This window comes from Apis laboriosa, unplaced genomic scaffold, assembly GCF_014066325.1.
Source record: "Apis laboriosa isolate Shangri-la unplaced genomic scaffold, ASM1406632v1 scaffold53_cov140, whole genome shotgun sequence".
Classification (NCBI taxonomy): domain Eukaryota; kingdom Metazoa; phylum Arthropoda; class Insecta; order Hymenoptera; family Apidae; genus Apis; species Apis laboriosa.
The window spans coordinates 1,809,522-1,829,940 of NW_025223656.1; the positions used below are offsets into that span (position 1 = coordinate 1,809,522).

The following is a 20,419-nucleotide window of genomic DNA, read 5'->3' on the forward strand; positions in this document are numbered from 1 at the left end:
ATATAGATATATATTACGCAATTTTTTTTGCTGCCTAAAATTATTTTAAGAACACGAAATCAATTTTTAAAAATATAATTATTTTTTAATTTTATGTTATAATTCAAGAATATAAGAAATATATATATATATATATATATATATATATATATAATATAAAAAATTTTCAGAGAAAAATTGTTTCTTTTCATACATTCTTTTCAATATTTATTAATCATTTATTTAATTAAAAAAGAATTAATATAAGAGTTAATAAACAAGAGTTAATAAAAAAAAAGATTAATAATTTTTTTAAAATTTGTTTTTCAATGTAAAATTATTATTAAGAATATTTTGATATATATTGTTGTTACGTTCTTAATGATTCAGTTTCAATTTAATAATGCTAAATCTTGTTGAAATGAGAATGGTTTATTGATAAAAATAAGTGTTGCTGATGAATGAATCTGTTTGAGAATAATGTTGAAAATTTGATCGATCTTTTTCTGCTGATAACTGATTTATTCTCTTCTTTCGTTGTTTATTCCCTTAGCTTGTCTTGCAGCAAGAAACAAATTGATCATGTCTATTCCTTTTACACGAACTTCATTACTGAATTCTTGATGTCTAAAAGTAATGATGTCTAAAATGAAATCCATGATATCTCGAAGCCGTTTTCTGGGGAAGGATTTCGTTCAAAAAAATTCACAAATTATCTCTGAATTATCCTTCAAAAAAAATATATAATTTATAACATATCTGCCGTTATTGAATGTAGAAAAGAAGAAATCTTGAAGCATTTAATTTAAAAAGTTTCTACAAAAATAGCCTCGTATACTTGTGTTATAAATCAGCATTCATATGTTTCATTAGGATTCTGAGACCAAATGAACTGGAATATGCTGATATGCTGTTACGACGTAACAGTTTTAATTAGTAGTTTGAATAACTATTATAGATTTAAAATGAATTCTTATTATATTTAAATTTAAGAATGATGTGATCTGTTGATATAGTATATGATTTGCGATAATATAAAAGAACTTTGTACTGATGTTGCTATATAATTACAATATTAATTTATATATAAAGTAATTTCATTAAATTATAATTTTTAATTCATAATCAATTTTCCTTATGAAGAAATATTATATTTACTTACATTATATTTACTGCAGTAAAGTAGTATAAATGAGAATATATTAATGATAAATCAAATAATTTTGGAAGTCCAATAAAATTTGTTTTTTCGTAAAAAGTTTTTGTATAGCCATCTTGTTTTTCCATATATGATCATACTATTATATAACATGCACGATGCAACAAGTTGCATAATTCGTATTTGTGTGTTGTATCCATTCTTTGTTATATATGTAAAAAAATAAAAAAATTTAATAAAATATTTATGTATAAATTTCTTTTTTTTTTTATTCCTATCTGTGAATCCAATGTTAATAATTAAATAAAATAAAAAAACAGAAATATATAATATAAATTAAATTATATATAATATTGAATAAAATTATATTTGTATATATTTGAGAAGAGTTCGAATACATTTTGAAAGATTTAAAATTTCGATCTATATCCATGAATTTATGTTAAAATTTATGATATATAACGATTTAAAGGGGAAATACTAATATATGATATTTTGAGTTTGATATATTTTAATTTATAGATTTACATAATAGGTTCTAATTAAAATAATAAAATACTGTAAAAGATATAATAAGTATTTAAATAATTCTTTATGTTATATATTTTTATATATTAGTTTTTTGCATTAAATCAAGTAGAAATTCAAAATATAAATATCATTATTGTTAATCTATTTTAATAAAATAATATAAATTGCGCTTTATAAAATCTTAACTCCAACCTGTTTCTAGCTATGGTATATAATAATAAAATTACAAAGTATCCTGTTGAAATTCTATTATAAGACAATCAAAAGCAAAATTCATATATATATATATATATATATATTATATAATGTATAATATAAATATTAATATATATATGTTATAAAATAATATATGAATATGTTAAAGTTTAGGTTATTATTAAATTCACAAAATTCTGATTTTGAAGGTTTTGATTTCTTAGATCTAAGTTTACTGCAATTCTGAAGTTCAAAAAGTTATGAAGAATATTGAATATTGAGAAGATTCTAAGGTTCTAAAAGTTCTTCCAAAATGCTCATATATTTTTTAAAGACTCCTTTATGATCATCTAATGAGATCGGTAAAGTACATAAGCGACCAATAGCACCGTGGTTGAGCGATATTCTTATAATCTAAAAAAAATTCCTAGAATGAAATTGAGAGGGTACGTTATTCACAAAGTCCGCTATTCCTAAGACATTGATGAGTGTGCAATAATTCTTCTCAAGGATGATGCTAATTATCATTCAGACTGGTATGATTGGAAAATGAGTCTTAAGTCCCAAGACTACATTCATACTTTAGTCAAAGTGTTTCTAACAAATATACAATTTTATAAATATATAATTATACAAATATACAATATTACAAATATACAAAAATATACAATTTTAAGAGTCCTTTTTCTTTTAAAAACAGCATTATTTTCACAGCATTATTTTCACAGCATCTGTACTATTTGTTTAATATCTGAATATAAGATTTAATTTATAATTGAAAGTTTTATATTAAAACCAAATTACTTATTAGTTTATTGATGTTATAATATCAATATGAATTTGTAAATTAAGCATTCTCTCATTGATTTCGATTTTTAAATATTTTATTATATTAACATTTTAACAACTTTTTCTTCTCATGAAAATATCAGATTTTAATTTCCAAGATAAAAAATTGTCGTTATATAATATATAATATATAGATGCATATGTTTTGTAGTAATAGATATATATATATATTTGAATACTAGTATATAATGTATAGTATTGTGTTCAAACATATACATCTATTTATCTTATCTGAAACAAAACATTATTTATATTATGAGACTATCAATTTCTAAAGAAAGAGAAATAAAAATATAATATATGGATAATTTTACTTATGAATATATTTTTTTATATATTTATTTACAATATTTACACAATTTTATTTTTGAACAAAATATAAATTAAATAAATATATTTATTGAAAATACTTCAACAAAAAAAGAGAAAAAAAATTAATATATTTTGATTTTAAATTTTATTGTTTTACAATCAAATTTGCATTCTAATGCAAAGATTCATAAGAAAAGAGATGAACTAAAAATAATTATAAATTATATACTCATACATATACACTTATTAATTTTATAAATTTGAAAACATTAATTTTCGATTCATTTTTATTAAAATTTCGTTTTATTATTTGATTAACTTTAGAAGTAGAATAAATTACTTTAGAATAATTTTAAAAGTTATGAATATCAAATTATATTTATAATATATAGATAATATAAATATAATATAATATATTTTTATGATTATATTTTAATGAAAATTAAAAAAACTAAAAAAATTTGTATTTTATTGAAAACTATTACAATCTTATTTACATCTTAATATCAATCTTATATACAATCTTAATTAGAATTGAATTTTGTGTAATTGCAATATTTATGTTTAAAAATTATCGACTATTTATTAAATTATTATTAAATTAACTTAAATAAATAAATTTTTATTTTATTTATTTATTTATTTTATTTTGCATAATTGATTATAATATAATACATTTTTTACTGTTTTTTATTTTTGAAGTGAAAAAAAGCACAGATATATATATATGTGAAAAACATTAAGTATAAAGAACATGGAAAATTCAACAAATAAAATTTTATTCATTAAATATTTAAATTTAATAAGGAAATAAAATTTTTGCATATAATTATTTTAATTATTATTTTTATATTGATGAAAATAATATGATCTTTTTTCTTTTTCAGGTGGCCGAGTAATTTTAGCATGTCGTGATATTAATAAAGCAAAAGAAGCAGTGAATGATATAAAGGAAAATGTTTCAAAGTATTTGAAAATTATTTTTTATTTTAGAGATTTAATATAATTTAATATATTATATATATTATAGGAATTTAATATATTTTTTATAATTATATATTTTTTTTAATTATATTATTTAACATGTATCTAATTTTGAAGATTACATAATCGAAGATTATATTATAAAGCAAAAATTATATAATCTAAAAAAAGTTAAAATTTATTGAATAATATATAAATAGTATAATTTTTTTTATTATTATTTGAAATATATTATAAGAAATATATATATATATATATATATATATATATATATTTGTATTATGTATAAGAATATTATAAATTATTCTTATACATATATTTCAAATCAAACATTAATCGAAACCGTAATAAAATAACTTTTTCATAATGTTTATAAATAGAAAAATAATTTGAAATGATTGAAATAAATGACACAACAATATATTAATTTTAAAATTAATTTTGTATTAATGAAGATTTAAAGTTCTTTTATTCGTATTAAAATGTTTATATTATTGAATGATATTGTAATGTTAAGTTTAAGATTAAGAAGAGATAAACATTCTAGAATTCAATATTAAAAAATTTTCAATGATATAATATCAGTGATATAATGTAAATTTTAAAAAATAATTTTTCATATTTTTTGATATTTGAAAATGTGAGAGAAAACTATTAATACATATTAGTATAAAAATATTTTAATTTTATATATTATTTTTTATAAATAATATATGTAATAATATATAATAATATTAAAAAAATATTTTAATTATATTATATATAATAATATCTAATTTTCCAATATATTATTTTATTTTTTAATATAATTCAATATTATAATTAATGATTATATTAATATAATCTTAATCTTTTAAATTATTTTCCGAAATTTTGAAAACAATATTGCTACTTTTTTCCCCCCTAATCTTCTATATATTAATATAAGTATAAATTTCATAAAATTATTGATTGATTAAAATATTGTTTCGTGTTTGCAGTATGTTACTTTAATTTTTATTACTCTTGAGATATGAAATTTCCGATAATAAAGTTTACAAATAGGAAAAAGGTCATTTGAGTCGAGTCATTAAAAACATTTTTTAGATGGAATCTTTACAAATTTAACTAAATTGCATTCAATAGTTAAAAATTTCTTATTACTATTTTCAGTGGATTTTCATTATATATTGAGACATAAATCAATTTAAAGTTTTTAAAATTGTACATTTCTGTACATTCATGGGTAAATTCTGACAGTGATTACTTGTTTTAAACAAGAAATTTAAGAAGAATGATTTTTCTTTAAAAACATAAAAAATATTTAAAAAGTATTTATTATTATTGTGAAATATTATCTTATTTTTATTAATATTGCATTAAAAATTTCGAATAATTTTACTGAATATTGAATATTGATTCAGTTTGAATATTGATTTTTGATATTATATATGATATTATATAAAAATTCTTATTTTTTTCTTATAATTTTAATATTTTTTTAAAATTTTGTTCTGTTCTTTCTAGCACTCTTGGGATAAATACATTTTTAAAGTAAGAAAAAAAAAATAAAAAAATATATGAAAGTTTTCAGATATAACATTGAAAAATCGCAAATTAAAATCTGACACAACTGACTAGAAACTTGAAAAAACTATAAATTTCCGAGCAATTCTTAAGTACTTAAGAATTTGTCTTTGAATGCTATAGCTAATTCACCTTGTTCGAAAAATATCTTAATAACATCTTGAATTTTAGATATTGCTTAGTTGTCTTTAATTTCTCAAAAGAACAATCATTAATTGGATATGCATTAATTTGGATAATGCATGTATACACTTAAATATCAAAATCTTTATAGAATTATATTTAATAATCACATAAAATTGAATAGAATATATATTAACATATTTTTAAAAATTATAAAAAATCTAATTATTGAATATGATTAACATTGTACCAATAATTCTAAAATTTAAAAACATAAATTCAAAGAGAACATTTATAAATCATTTTTTTTTCTCGTGTTTATGATTATATATTTTAAATTTAAATTTAAATTTTATTGCTCAAATAAAAAAGTTTTATTGAAAACTCAATTGTTTCTAAATATCTTAGTTTCTTAATGAATTATTATTAGTTTTGATATCGCATTTTCTCGATATTTTTCTTAGTGTTTATAACTTGCTTTCTAAATATTCTTATTCAATTTTTATGTATAGTTCATAACAGAAATTAATTCTTTAATAAATTACTTAACAAAATTAAATTTAATACATTTATCGAATAATTCAACAGAAATCTGAAATTTTCAAGAAAATTCGTGAGTCCTTAAGAAAAGGATATCAAGCATGTAAAAATAAGGGGATATATGGAATATGTTTTTTAAATATTGAAAACTCAATGAAGTGAACTATGATGTTAACATAAAATAAAAAATAATATTTATTTTAGAAACGATTAAATTTTCAACTTATGTTTATTATGTTTATTATTTTTTTGTTTACAATTAGTATGATATATCTTATATAAGAAGAATGCTTTAGTCTTTTAGTCTCTATACACATACAGAATAAAAAAGTTAAAGTTATTTCTTCCGAAGAAATTATAAATATCAACTTAAAATTTTCATATTAAATGATGTTAGAAAAATTAATATTTTAGAATATAAAATATTTTGAAATGAATTTCATAAGAATGAAAAGAATGTCTTTCATGTTTTATACAAAATAAAAAAAAAAGTTTTAGATAAAAATTATTAGATTTGATAATATCTTTCAGAATATTATGTTTCGAAAAATTAATATGCACTTAAAAAAATTAAATCAGCATCTTTTTCATTTTTTAAGAAACTCATTATTCTCACAATATTTTACATTAAAATATTAATGCTTTTACATCATTTAATGTTAAAACCTTCAAATTAATATCTGTAATAGCTTCAAATAAAAAACAGTTTGTAACTTTATCTATTCCATTCCGTATAGAAAAAAAAATCGAAGTAATGATACATATGTTATTTTTTTTGAAATTAGTAGTAATTTCTTTTTAAAAACGATTAAAATTTATATTAATAAAGTTATTAATTACAAATTATTGTATAAAAATGATTCCAAAGTTATTTATTTATCATTATAATTATTTATTTACAAATTCATGACAAAATGCAATCTTCTTTTCTTTTCTGTTTTTTTTTTTTTTACCATTAAAATATTATATTATATTAAATAATACAGATAAAAGATTATATATGAAGATTATATATGATTCAACATTTTTCTTTTGCTATTTATTGATAAACGAAGTCTTATTTTAAAATATAATTTTATTGAGATATAATTTTTTTTATTCTCTAATTTAAAAGTTTTCGAGCTTCTTAGTTCTTGATTGCTTTAATTTATTGATTATTTATAAATATTATATTTTATTATTTATTTGAAGTTTTTAATAATTTTCTTTCAAGTCTCACTAAATACATTAAATATAATAAGAATCAAATCGATAAATATTCTGAATAATAAATAATCATATTTATAATAAAATACATAAAATTTCAGAACTCAAGAAAATAATCTTGAAGAAGAATTAGGAGAATTAGAAATTTGTCAGTTGAATCTCAATAATCTTGCAAATATCAAGAAATGTGCGCAACATCTATTAACAACCGAAACGAATATTCATATATTAATTAATAATGCAGGAATATTTTTGCATCCATTTGAAAAAACAAAAGATGGTTTTGAGACTCATTTTCAAGTTAATTATCTGGGACACTTTCTATTAACACTTCTATTGTTACCGAAAATAGAAGAATCTGGACCAGGATGTAGAATAATTAATGTTTCATCACTTGCACATAAATGTGAGTTATTATAATTATTATTATTTGTTTTTCGTTAATTTCATTCATGATATAAGTGATTCATAAAACTGAATCAGAATTTCTAATTTATGTTCGTATTTCTATTTTCTTAAAATTTATATTTATATTTTTTGCCTACATTACGCTTTAATATTTTCAGTTCTTAAACAGTTACGAAATTCTGATTCTTCCAACAATAATATTATGAAGAACTTCTTTTTTAAAACTAAAATTAATTGTAATGATCATGAATCCATGCGTTAACATTTTCCATATGTATAATCTGAATTGGGCTTCATAAGATCATTGTTTATCATGGTTATTGAATAAGTAATTTTCTACATGTGTTACTCAAAAATTTAAATCTTTGGCTAGATTCAAGAATATAATTTTAAATCTGAGAATAATCATCAGTTTAAAAGTAATATTTTCTCATTATAGTGTGTTTTTAATGACATAAAATTAATTACCACTCTCGCAATTTTAAAAAATCATAAACAATTAATCCGCATGTCTTATCTCTGCCAACTTTTTGAAAAATTTTTCATAATTTTTTTTTTTGTAAAGATTCATTCATTTTTCAACACTTATCAGTTTCTAATGCAATGTTACTGAATTCTTAATACAATTTCAATTAAATACAAATTAAAAAACTTCAAAAATTGCTTTTATATATTATTTCAGATTTGTTATTTACACAATCAATTAATCATTCTTACTATTTTATTTTGATTTTTGATTGATAGCAAACATAAGTACGAAAGTGTCTAGTAGTGTCTAATTAGAAATTAAAATGAAACTTTATGATTTTTATCGACTATTTACACTAAGGAACAATCCTATCATGTTAAAACATTATTATAAAATTTTATAACTATATATAATGATATATAAGATACTATATAATATATCCGTTTTGATATGAAATGAATGTATACTTAAATGAATATATATAATTATTTTTATAAATATTAAAAATATTATAGAAGACAAAAATTATATGATATCGTATTAATATATATTGTGATAAATGTTTGATCTTAGAATTAATCTTGAATTATTTCGTGATCATATTTAAATTTTTAATAAAATCCTATATTTTTTATCACATATTTTTAGCTTATATATATTGAAATATTTTTAAAATATTATTTATGCACATAATTTTCTAAAGCTATTGTTGAGTTATGAATTTTAAAAGTTTATATATTAAGTCAAAAATATTAATATTATTCGATTTACAAGATTGGATTGGATTTTGTACATGAAGTTATGGTATATAATTATAATATTAATAAAATTGATTTATTACAAAGTTCGCTGTTAACAAAGTTTTAATTTAAATGATCAAGAACAAAGTTTATATGCTAATGAAATATTGAATGACATTTAAAAAAATTCTGTCAATTTGAGGTTATACAATTCAAGAATTCAAATGCGTTCTAATAATTTATTACTTTGTCTTAATAATTCAAAGGTTAAAAAATTCAACAGTTTTACAGTAGTTAAAAAAATTCTAAATTCAGAAAGATTATAAATTATAAATATAAAAAAAAGATTGCAAGATTAAAAAAATTCTGATTTTCTTAAATTTTACTAAAACACTTGTATCTTTTTAAACTTTCTTTATGCTTATCTCATGAGATCGCAGGTCTTTAGTGAGATACACAAGCCTACTAATGATACCGTGGACTAGTCTCTTGATTGAATGACTAATCCAATTTTTCCAATCTGAGGAAAATTTCTAGAAGTAAGTTGGAGTCTTACTCATAAAGTCCACTATTCTTAGAATGATCCGCAAGTTTGTAATAATTTTTCTTAAGTAAAATAATGCAGATTGCCATTGAAATTGGCATAGCTGAAAAATGTCATCTTAAGTTCCAAGATCATATTCACTATGTTCATCATGTTCATAATCAAAGCATTTCTAAATCAGATGTAATTAATTTTGGATGTAATTGAATAAAATATTGTACCCGAATAATATTATAATAATAATTGGTTTTTCTAATATTTGTAATATCTTTAAATTGTTTTACGTTCAAAAAGTGATATATTGCATTTTTTTTTGACTACTTGGTAATTCTATTAATTCTAAATAGTAATATTTGAAAGTCTTTTTACAGCATTCTTTTAATATTTTCTAGATATGAATTACTGTTCAAAATGCTAAATGATTCTATTACGAGAATCATTTTACAGAAAATGCGAGATAATAAAACTTTTTGATGATTATTCCTGATTATGTATAGATTATGTATAGATAATAAGAAGATCTCTAATTTAATTCATTGAATATGAATGTTTCATTGTATACGTCACTATGTTATATGTTATATTATATGTTATATTTTCTTGTTATTGTTTCTATCGTGTTCGAATAAGATTATTATAGAATTTATAGATATAAATTTTTAGTCTTAAAAATAACAATATATTGCTACTTTTTCATATTAAAATAGTTAAATAATAATTAGACATTGTTTTTTGTAATAAAGTGTTTAAATATTGACTAGATTTAACTCTTCATTTTTTATAAATGTATAAAATGAAAAACATACTGAAATTTCTTGAAATTTTATTTTTATTATTATTTCTAATTAATGCACACATAGATTAAAATTGAACATGGAATCCTACTGACTATTTAATGAATGACTATTTAATTTCTCTAATACATATATTGAAATATATATTATTGTGATATTTATTAAAAAATATTTAATTACTTATATTATTTATTAAATATATTTATTAAAAAATTTATCTAAAGTTTTATTTTTATTTTTATTAATTTTAATATTTATATATTTTTTTTATTCTAGATGGTGATATAAATTTGGAAGATTTAAATTTAGAACATTGCTATAGTCCGATAAAAGGATACTGTCAAAGTAAATTAGCTAATATTTTATTTACTAAAGAATTGAATAACAAATTACGTGGTAAGTATACCAGAGTAGTAAGTATAACAGAAGAGTGTTTATAATAAATAAATTTTCTAGTTTTGTAATTATCTTGATATTAATAAATTGATTATTCAAATATTTTAAATTCAAATTGTTAATAAAAAAAGGCAAATTTTATTATAATAGTAATTATTATATCCATTAAGTTTAATGTTCCAAATTTTTATTAAATTGAATCAGTATTCTTTACTTTTTCTAAAATATATATATATTATATTTTATTACTTTTTATATAAATAAAAATTGTTTATATATATATAATTATATATATTATATATATATAATATATATAATATTTAATATATAATATTTATATAAAATATTAAAAGTTCTAAATATCAATGAAAACAAAAGTATGTAAACTATTGCTGTATCTTGAAAAAGTGAGAAGAACATATTATTGAGTGTTAATTACTGTGATTAGTGTTTTAATACAATTTTTTTAAATATTGTAAATCAAATTGTAATATAGGATTATGCGGAAATATTTTAATCTAATTTACTATATATTTATTTTTGTAAATAAATTATTAAGAATAAATTATTAAATTATAAAGATAAAAATTTGATATTTAATTAAATTGATCAATAAAAAAAATTCATTAAAAAAAATGAATGAATTTCATGAATTTCATGCACGTTATGTTTATATGTTAACCAATTATAGCTATTATATTAGCTAGATTATATTAGCTAGATTATATTAGCTAGATTATTAGAAGACGCATTATTAAAATTTCGAAAGGTTTCGGGATTTCATGTTTTTTATATTTTATCAATTTTTAAAATCGACTTTTTGAAAAACATAGCTCGATTAGAAAAATTTTATGGTCAATTTGTTTCTTAATATATCATATTATATTATTTGTTGCACAATTAATAATATTATGATTAATGTTTCACTTTATATACATACAAAGAGATGATTATTATTTTATATTATAAAGTTATACATACATTTTGAAATCATATTTTAAGTTATTTCTAATATTTAAAATGTCTGTAATATCTAAAATATTTTGGATTCTCGTAATAAATGATAATGTATAATCTCGTGATATATAATTTATTTTTAAATACATTTTCAGCTGCTGGAATTCAAAACATAAATGTATATTCTCTACATCCTGGAATAGTAAAAACGGAACTTCCTCGATACTTGGATGCATCTTACTTTCGAGGTGCGCGATTAATATCATCGCTAATTAATCCTTTAATGAAAACTCCAGAGCAAGGTGCTCAGACAACTATATATTGTGCTATAGATGAAAATGCAGGAAAAGAAAGTGGCTTATATTATGAGTAAATTTATTATATATATTTAATTACATGAATTTTAGACAATGAATAAGATATATATACATATATTAAATGCGTATATTAATTAATATTTATTTGATAATGAATTAAACATTTTTACTTTTTATTTATATACATAATGATTTAATTAGTTTGAACGATTACTGATCATTACATAAAGAATTAATATTTTGAATCTAGATTTATTCGTTATTGATTATAAAAAAAAATTTCACAGCACTTGGCTAAAAGACTATTTATAATTTTCAATATTTTTAACGTTTTTAATAAAATTTAAAGGCTTGAATAAATTTTATTAATTATTAATATTTTTCATATATATTTATTATTAATTTATATTATAATAGAAAAATTATAATAGAAAGTAGACTTTTTGAAACACATGCTATTCTCAGAATGAAAAGAATGTTAAGATTTTAAGGATCTTTTGTTTTCAATGTTTGTATAAAAATTATTTAAACTTAATCAGCCCTATTTCTTTTTTTAAGTAAATTTCAATAACTTATATTATAATATAGATAATATAATGATATTTCAGTCAGCTAATTCATCAATTTTTGATTGTTTTTTGAGAGACAATAATAACAGATGTATTTTTATATGATATAAAAATTTGTTGAAATATAGACATTTGTATGAATTTCAAAATCAATTTTTTTTTATTGCATAGCAAAGATAAAAAATTTCATTCATTATTTTATTCATTGTAAAAATAAAAAATTTTCAAAGAAATTATGGGTTGCAATTTAATTGTTCTTGAAAAAAAATATTAAAGTTTTACTAATTTTCGAATTCATTTTATTTATAATTTATAATTTATATTTTTTGATTAGTTGCAAGAAAAATAGCATTTATTATTTATGGTATGTAGACATCCCAGATCTATCAGTATATATTTCATTATATATTTCTTATCTATTTTTTCTTTCATCTTCTTTTTCACAAGTCTGAAAGTGATAGTATGATATTTCAGTTTATTAATCATTAATTTAAATCCATCATTTGAATTGATACATGGTAACAAGTTCCAATATATATATCAATAACAAATAATTTAAGATTCATAGCACCTTTTTTATTCAGAAGTAGTTGCTAAATATTCTAGTTAAATTATTCAACTTTTTTTTAAGATTCTTTCTCTACAACTTATAATCTACGCATTAAAATTAATATAATATTAATAAAAATTATTTATTCATCATATATTTTGTATATATTTTATTATATATATATAAAATTTGTTATTTTTATTTAATACTATAATTTATTTCTTCCTCAGCAACTGTAGAGTAATAAATCCATCAATGAAAGCTTGTGATCCTGAATTAGCAAATCAATTATGGAAATGTACTTGTGAATTACTCGGTTTGTCATCGAACATTGGACTTAAGGAACTATCAAAAATAATAAGTAATAAAGAGATTATATAATAAGAAAATATTTTTTCTGCAAAATCTCATATAAAATATATATATATATATATATATATTCATAAATTGTTACAGCAAATAACAATTTTAACAATTTTATCGTTGTTTTGTTAAGTTTTATAATATGTTTTTTTAATTTTGTACTAAGAAAATAAGTATTTAAGGACCAATTTTTGGAAATTAAATATTTTTATTATATTCCGAATTTTAAGTAATATGATAATATTAATACTATATGAATATTTTTATTTATATAATAAAATATTCACATTATAGGATAAATTTAAACATAAAAATTATTTTTATATTTTTATATGTTATTAAAAAAAACATATGTCATTAAAAAAAAGTAAAGAAATCTCAAATTATAACTAAAGTTGTAATTTATATAATTATAATAATATATATATATATATATATATATTATAGTTATATTATAATTTAAAATTAATTTATTATCTATTTTTCTTATTTTTTTAATCGTAAAAATAACTTTGAATGTATATATTAACTTATTAATAATATAAAAAAAAGCTTGATATTAATTTATTAATAAATTTTATATTGTAAAATGTTAAATTATATACATATATATGTATATATTTTTAAATAATAACTATGTTAATAATAAAATAATAACATGTTAAAAATAAAGATTTGTTTTAATAAAATAATTTATTTTTTTTTTAATTATTTCCCATTATTGAGTTAATTTAAATTACTTTAGAAATTTTATTAAATAAATATAAGATGATACAGACAAAAAAATTTAAAGAAGGAAAATCAATCCATAATAAAATTAATGATTTACATAATAAGATTAATGATTTTAAAAATAGAATACTCATAATTTATAATTTGAAATAATATTAAGATTCTTAGATGTCTCAAAATATTTCCAGTTATAGTGAGGGTTTATAAAAATATCTCGTAAATTTGAAAATTTAATATTATGTTAACTATTAATAAGGATAATAATCTATTGTAAATATTATGATATCGCTCTTGTTATTGAATTGTTTATTTCATATATCTTATATATCTATATAAATCTTCTAATAATAAGCTAAAGTGAAAGTAAATTAATTTTATTATAAAAAAAAAAAAAATTGAAAGAATCGTTTTTTTATCATATGATTCAAACTATCAAGTTGTATCTTATAGTAGTTAAAACATAATATTTAGAACTTAAGTATAACACATATTTTAATTGTTGAAAATTTAATAACGTATTCGAATATTTTTGAGTACAATATATAATAAAATGATAATATAATAAATATAATTGTGTATTTATATATTTTAATTACAGAGTAACTACATAAATACAATTACATTTATTTTTTTTTAGACTTATAATTTATATTTATATCATTTTTTAAAATAAAGATATGTATTGCATTTCATTAAAAACAAAAAAAAAACTAAATGAGACAAAGAGAGAGCATGTCTTATTTATTCATAACAAATATATAAAAACGAAAAATATATTACTTTTAATACTTTATCAATTCGATTATGTTTTCAATAACTTATCATTTTCTTATTATTTTTCATAGCAGTGACTTATATAATTTTTTTATGAACTTTTGTGGAATTATGTTTTATTTTTTCAAAATATTATAGCGTTTCAAATCATTGATTTGAAATTGTCCTGCTATATACTTGTTTTGACTAAATATTTTTAATTATATTCAGTCCACAAGTTGTTGGCCACTCAAAAAGAGATATATTTTGATCTGAAAAATATTCTTTTACTATGAATTGCAACATTATTTTGTTGAAAAATTCTGTTCTGCAATCCGCATATTTGTTTGATTGATTATCAATGTATTTTTTACTGTCCATATGATAATTAATAAAATTTATCTCAGTCTTTTTGTGATATTCGATTCTATTTGTGATATTCGATTGTCCAGTTTCTTCTCTCATTTGGCGACAAGAAACTCTTCTTGTTTTCTCAAATCATAAAAATAATAATTCTATTTATCGGATTCGTCTAAATTAAATTTATTTTTTGTCATTCAAAAAGATAATATTTCTTCACTTTTTTTTTCATTAAACACGTTCACGAGCAAATTGCAAATAGCATTCTTATATTTTATTGTAAGGGAGATCGTTTTTAATTTCCACTATTGAAGATGCTTTTATTTTGTTGTAGAATATGTTTAATATTTCAAATAAACATATTTATTAATATATATATTATAAATATTATAATAATTATATTAATATAACATAACATAACATATTTATAAATAAACATATACATTCTTTCGAAATAACAATATTGTTTTAAAATTTTGAAACGACATAAAATATTTACTTATTAAATAAAATTATAAAATTTTAAAATAAAAGTTAGGAAGTTAATTAAAATTTTATTTTATTAAGAAAAAAAAATAATTTATGTAGTTATTATTCAGTTTTAATGTTTATGATAATTCTATATAAGACAACGATAACGATCGTTGTTTTATTACAAAAAAATATTTGAAATTATAATCATACATACATACAAGTTACATTTACAAATAAAGTATTTTAAAATAAAGAAAAAAATAATTAAAAATATTAATAAATCAATATATATGAAATTATTAATATTGTCTAATAAAAATATATAATAATTAAGAATATTATATAATAATGAATTTCATAATGTAATAATTCATTATATAATGAAGAAATTAAAAAAAAAAAAAATAAAAAGTAAAATAACTGGATTTTTTTAATAAATAAATAATGTTTTTCAAATGATAAATATCGAAACTTGATTTCTAATTTTGATTATACTATATCATTTACTGTCTTCAAACTGTTTTTTTTAAACAGAAATCGTTTCCTTTACATTTAATGTAGTTATTAATAAAATGTGTTGCATAATCAAACAGAATTTTTAACTGTTTAAATATTTAACAATCTTAATAAATATAATTATAAGATAATATATATATAATATATACATTATAAGATAATATAAATATAAATAATATAATATATATTTAATGATTATTATTTATAATGATTTTATATATAAAATGTTATATAAAATGTTTTTATAATGAAGAATATATACTGTATAAACTTTTGCAATATAAATATCAATTAATATAATATACTAATAAATTATACTAATAAATTAAACATTTCTATCAATAAAATATTTTCTTTTTGCACCAAAATAAAAAAAAGATACACAATAATAACTATTAATAATAATTAATCAATTCTTATGCTAATTTTTCGATCAGATTCGAAAGATAATTATGAAAGAAACTTAAAGGTATTTTGTGGAATATTTGTGGAAGCAGTTGTAATTTGTGATCGAAACAAGATATCAAAGTGAAAAAGAAATCATAAAATATTTAACTTTTTATCTTTATATTTATCTTAGATTTTTCAAATGCAATTTTTTTTTGTATTTTTTTATTTTTTTCGTTCTCAAAAAATTCAAAAAAATTGCAATTCTCAAAAAATTTTTAATTCTCAAACGTTGTCTCAATTCTCAAACATTATCAGATTTTAATAAAAAATACTATAGATATTTGTTTTATATTCATTCAGATAATATACGTAAAACTTTAAAGAAATTTTTCGTTTCAAAATTATAATACAAAATTCTATTTGATTACATTATTATAATATTATATTATTTATTACTAATATTATATTATTTGATATACATTAATTATAATATGTAACAATCATTAAGATAGTAGTTTCTAATGTATGGACAAAAAAATATAAAAGGAAAAAATAATTAAAAATATTAATAAATCAATATATATATATATAGTTTTTAATGCATGAATATCGATCATTGGTTTATTTCTAACGGTTCGTATTTTTTTTAATAATACAAAATATAATAAAATGTATCTCATTAAAAATATCAAATTTAGACAATGAAAAGAACGAAATGAATACAATTAAATGATGAAATAAATATTTTTTTATATGTGAAATTTTAAATTAATATTACTAAATATATATAATAATTTCTGAATTTGATTTATGATTTAAAACTTTATTATTGAATATAATTTTTGTTTGATCATAATATATTATAAAAGACGTAAAAAAAAAGACGTAAAAAAAAAAATTAGAACAAATATATTCCTTAAAATAAATAAAAAAATTTTAATAAATACAAATTCAAAAACTATAATGAGATTATGGAATTATGAGATATATTTTCTATTATAAGTCTAATGAAAAACTCTATTTCTAAAACTTAAACAAAATAAAAAAAACAAAAATATTGTTTGTGTATGTGCAGCAAAATGAAATAAAAAGAAACATCTATAAGTAAAAAAAAATTAAAGTTAAAAAAAAATTAAAATTATTTTAATGTTTTTTTTTAAAACCATTATACTAAAATATTTTAAAATATGTATTATATTTTGATTATTATTTTGATTTCTAAGAAAAAAAATTAATTTTAAATATTATAATATAATTATTATTTGATATTAAAATTAATTATAGATATTAAATAATTAATAATTAATATATCTTTTATGTTTTTAATTGTATATTATATACAATATAATTTACTCATATTTATAACTAATTTATATAAATTAATATATTTCATGCAAAGAAAATAAAGATATTTAATTTCAAACGAGTGTTTCTATTTTATCATTTCAAAAAGATAAAATGTTTTAATATTTTCGTATTTTTGTATAATTAGTAGAAGATTTTGTATAAAATAAGATCCTATATATGTTATAATATACACAATAATTTTAATATATTATAAATACTATAATATAATTTTATAATATAAAATTAAAAACTGCTACTATTGTATTACTATTTCAAATAATATTCTTTTTATGCTATTTTCTTATTTTTCTTATATCTTTTTTATTAATGAAATACTTATTTTAAAATAATTTATATAAATTGGTATATTTTAAAGATGGATATTCCAAAAGTTATTTTTTATAAATTTTATAAATTATATAATTAATAAGACTTAATTATTTAAGATTTAATTTCAAATAAGTTTATATATATAAATATTTTATTACATAATAAATTTAGAAAATTCATTTTTAAAATTCTATAATGGAATAAAACGAAAAAAATAAAAATTGTATAATCATTTTTTATTAGTGAATAAAATCTTAATTTTCTCTTTAATTTCTTTAATTTTTTAGATCTTTTAGATCTTTTAATCATATATAAATTATTTTAAATATATTAAATATATATATAAATTTTAATTTTTTTAATTATACATTAAATTAATATATTTTTAAAGATTATTTTTTATTTTTATTATGTTATAATATTCCTCACTTTAATTATATTTTTCTTACTCCTCCTCGGTATATTTTAAGTTAATTGATATCTCAAAATGAATACACAAATATTTACAATAAATAACGCAATAAAGTATAAGAAAAAACATAAATAGGAATTTTTGCAAAATGATAATTTTTTTCTATTCTAAATCTTGTTCAAATTTTTTCTAAAAATATTTTTTGTATAATAAGAAACATTATTTGGTTAAAAATTAAAATTATTGTAAATTAATAAACAAAAATTTAAAACCAATGAATAAAATTTAAAAATAATTATTAATAATAATATTTATAAAAATTATTATTTTTAAATTATTTGTAATTGTATGTTGCTCAAAAAATTTTTTAGTCAAATTTAATTTTTAACAATGTAAATATTGTTAAAGAAAGTTATTATTTTATTATATAATATTTTTTATAATATTTATTATAATATTTTTTATTATATAATACAATACTTTGTTATTAATAACCATGAATATAAAATATTTTATCTCTATGTTTCATTCATAAAAAATTTGATAATAATTACAATTTTATTTAAGAAAATATAATATATAAATTATAAATATACATTTATTCAATAATTCGTGCAAATTCATATTTATTATTACCATACTTTTATAAATTATTGTGTATAAAAACAATAGATATAAAATTTTTCAAGATGTTTCTTCATAATATTTTATATTTAGTATATTCAAAATAATATATTTATTTGAATATTTTTCTAAAATTTATTTATTTAAGATATTAATATTGAATTCGATGAAAAATTCAATGTATTTTATGTAATTTACATGTTCATGCTGTAGCATAGTTTAGAGAATTATGACTTCACATGTGATGCAATAGATTGGAATTTAAATATTAACAAGCATTTAGTATATAATTGTTATTTTATTATAAAATTTTTATTTTTAGAAATTGAAAATCTTTCACTTATATTTATTATTACTATATTTTATATTATTATATTTATTATACTATTTATTATCAAGGAATTAATTAATTAGTTCTATCATTCTTTTGTTCGTACAAATATGAAATTTCAAAATAATTTTATTATTTTTTATTTATTATTTATTATTTGAAAAGAAATATATCAATATTAAAATTAATATATAATATTAGAGTTATAATAACAAACACAAAATAGAGTAATATTTCGTTTAGATCAAGATAATTATGTAAATTGTTATTTGCTTTGATATTATTCGAATTAATTATAATTATAAGAATTATAAGAATTTTATAATTTTAATAAAATAAAATATTATTGATTTTTTGTTATCGATATAGAATAATTTAGAAAAATAAGTAAGAAAAATATTTGATATAAACTTCTATATATTTAATAATGAGGTAGAAATAAATTGAAATGATAAAATTTTAATTATTCAACATTTAAGAAATAATTACTATTGTAATATAATCTATTAATACAATATATTGATTTACCCTTGCAAAAAAAAAAAAAAAAAAAAAATAAAGAAAAAATAGACGAAAAGAAAAATAAAGTGGTATGGAAT

At 17.4% G+C, this 20,419-nt stretch overlaps 1 protein-coding gene across 1 annotated transcript in view; it reads left to right on the forward strand.

Moving 5' to 3' along the window:
- The window catches only part of LOC122717602 (retinol dehydrogenase 12-like), a 23,738-nt gene extending 10,116 nt beyond the window's left edge, over positions 1–13,622 (forward strand). Inside the window, exons 2-6 of the mRNA XM_043941825.1 lie at positions 3,913–3,991; positions 7,546–7,850; positions 10,676–10,795; positions 11,908–12,121; positions 13,419–13,622. Of these exons, the coding sequence (XP_043797760.1) occupies positions 3,913–3,991; positions 7,546–7,850; positions 10,676–10,795; positions 11,908–12,121; positions 13,419–13,569 (869 nt within the window). The 3' untranslated portion in view covers positions 13,570–13,622. The remainder of the gene's footprint in view (positions 1–3,912; positions 3,992–7,545; positions 7,851–10,675; positions 10,796–11,907; positions 12,122–13,418) is intronic.
- The last annotated feature ends 6,797 nt before the right edge of the window (positions 13,623–20,419 follow it).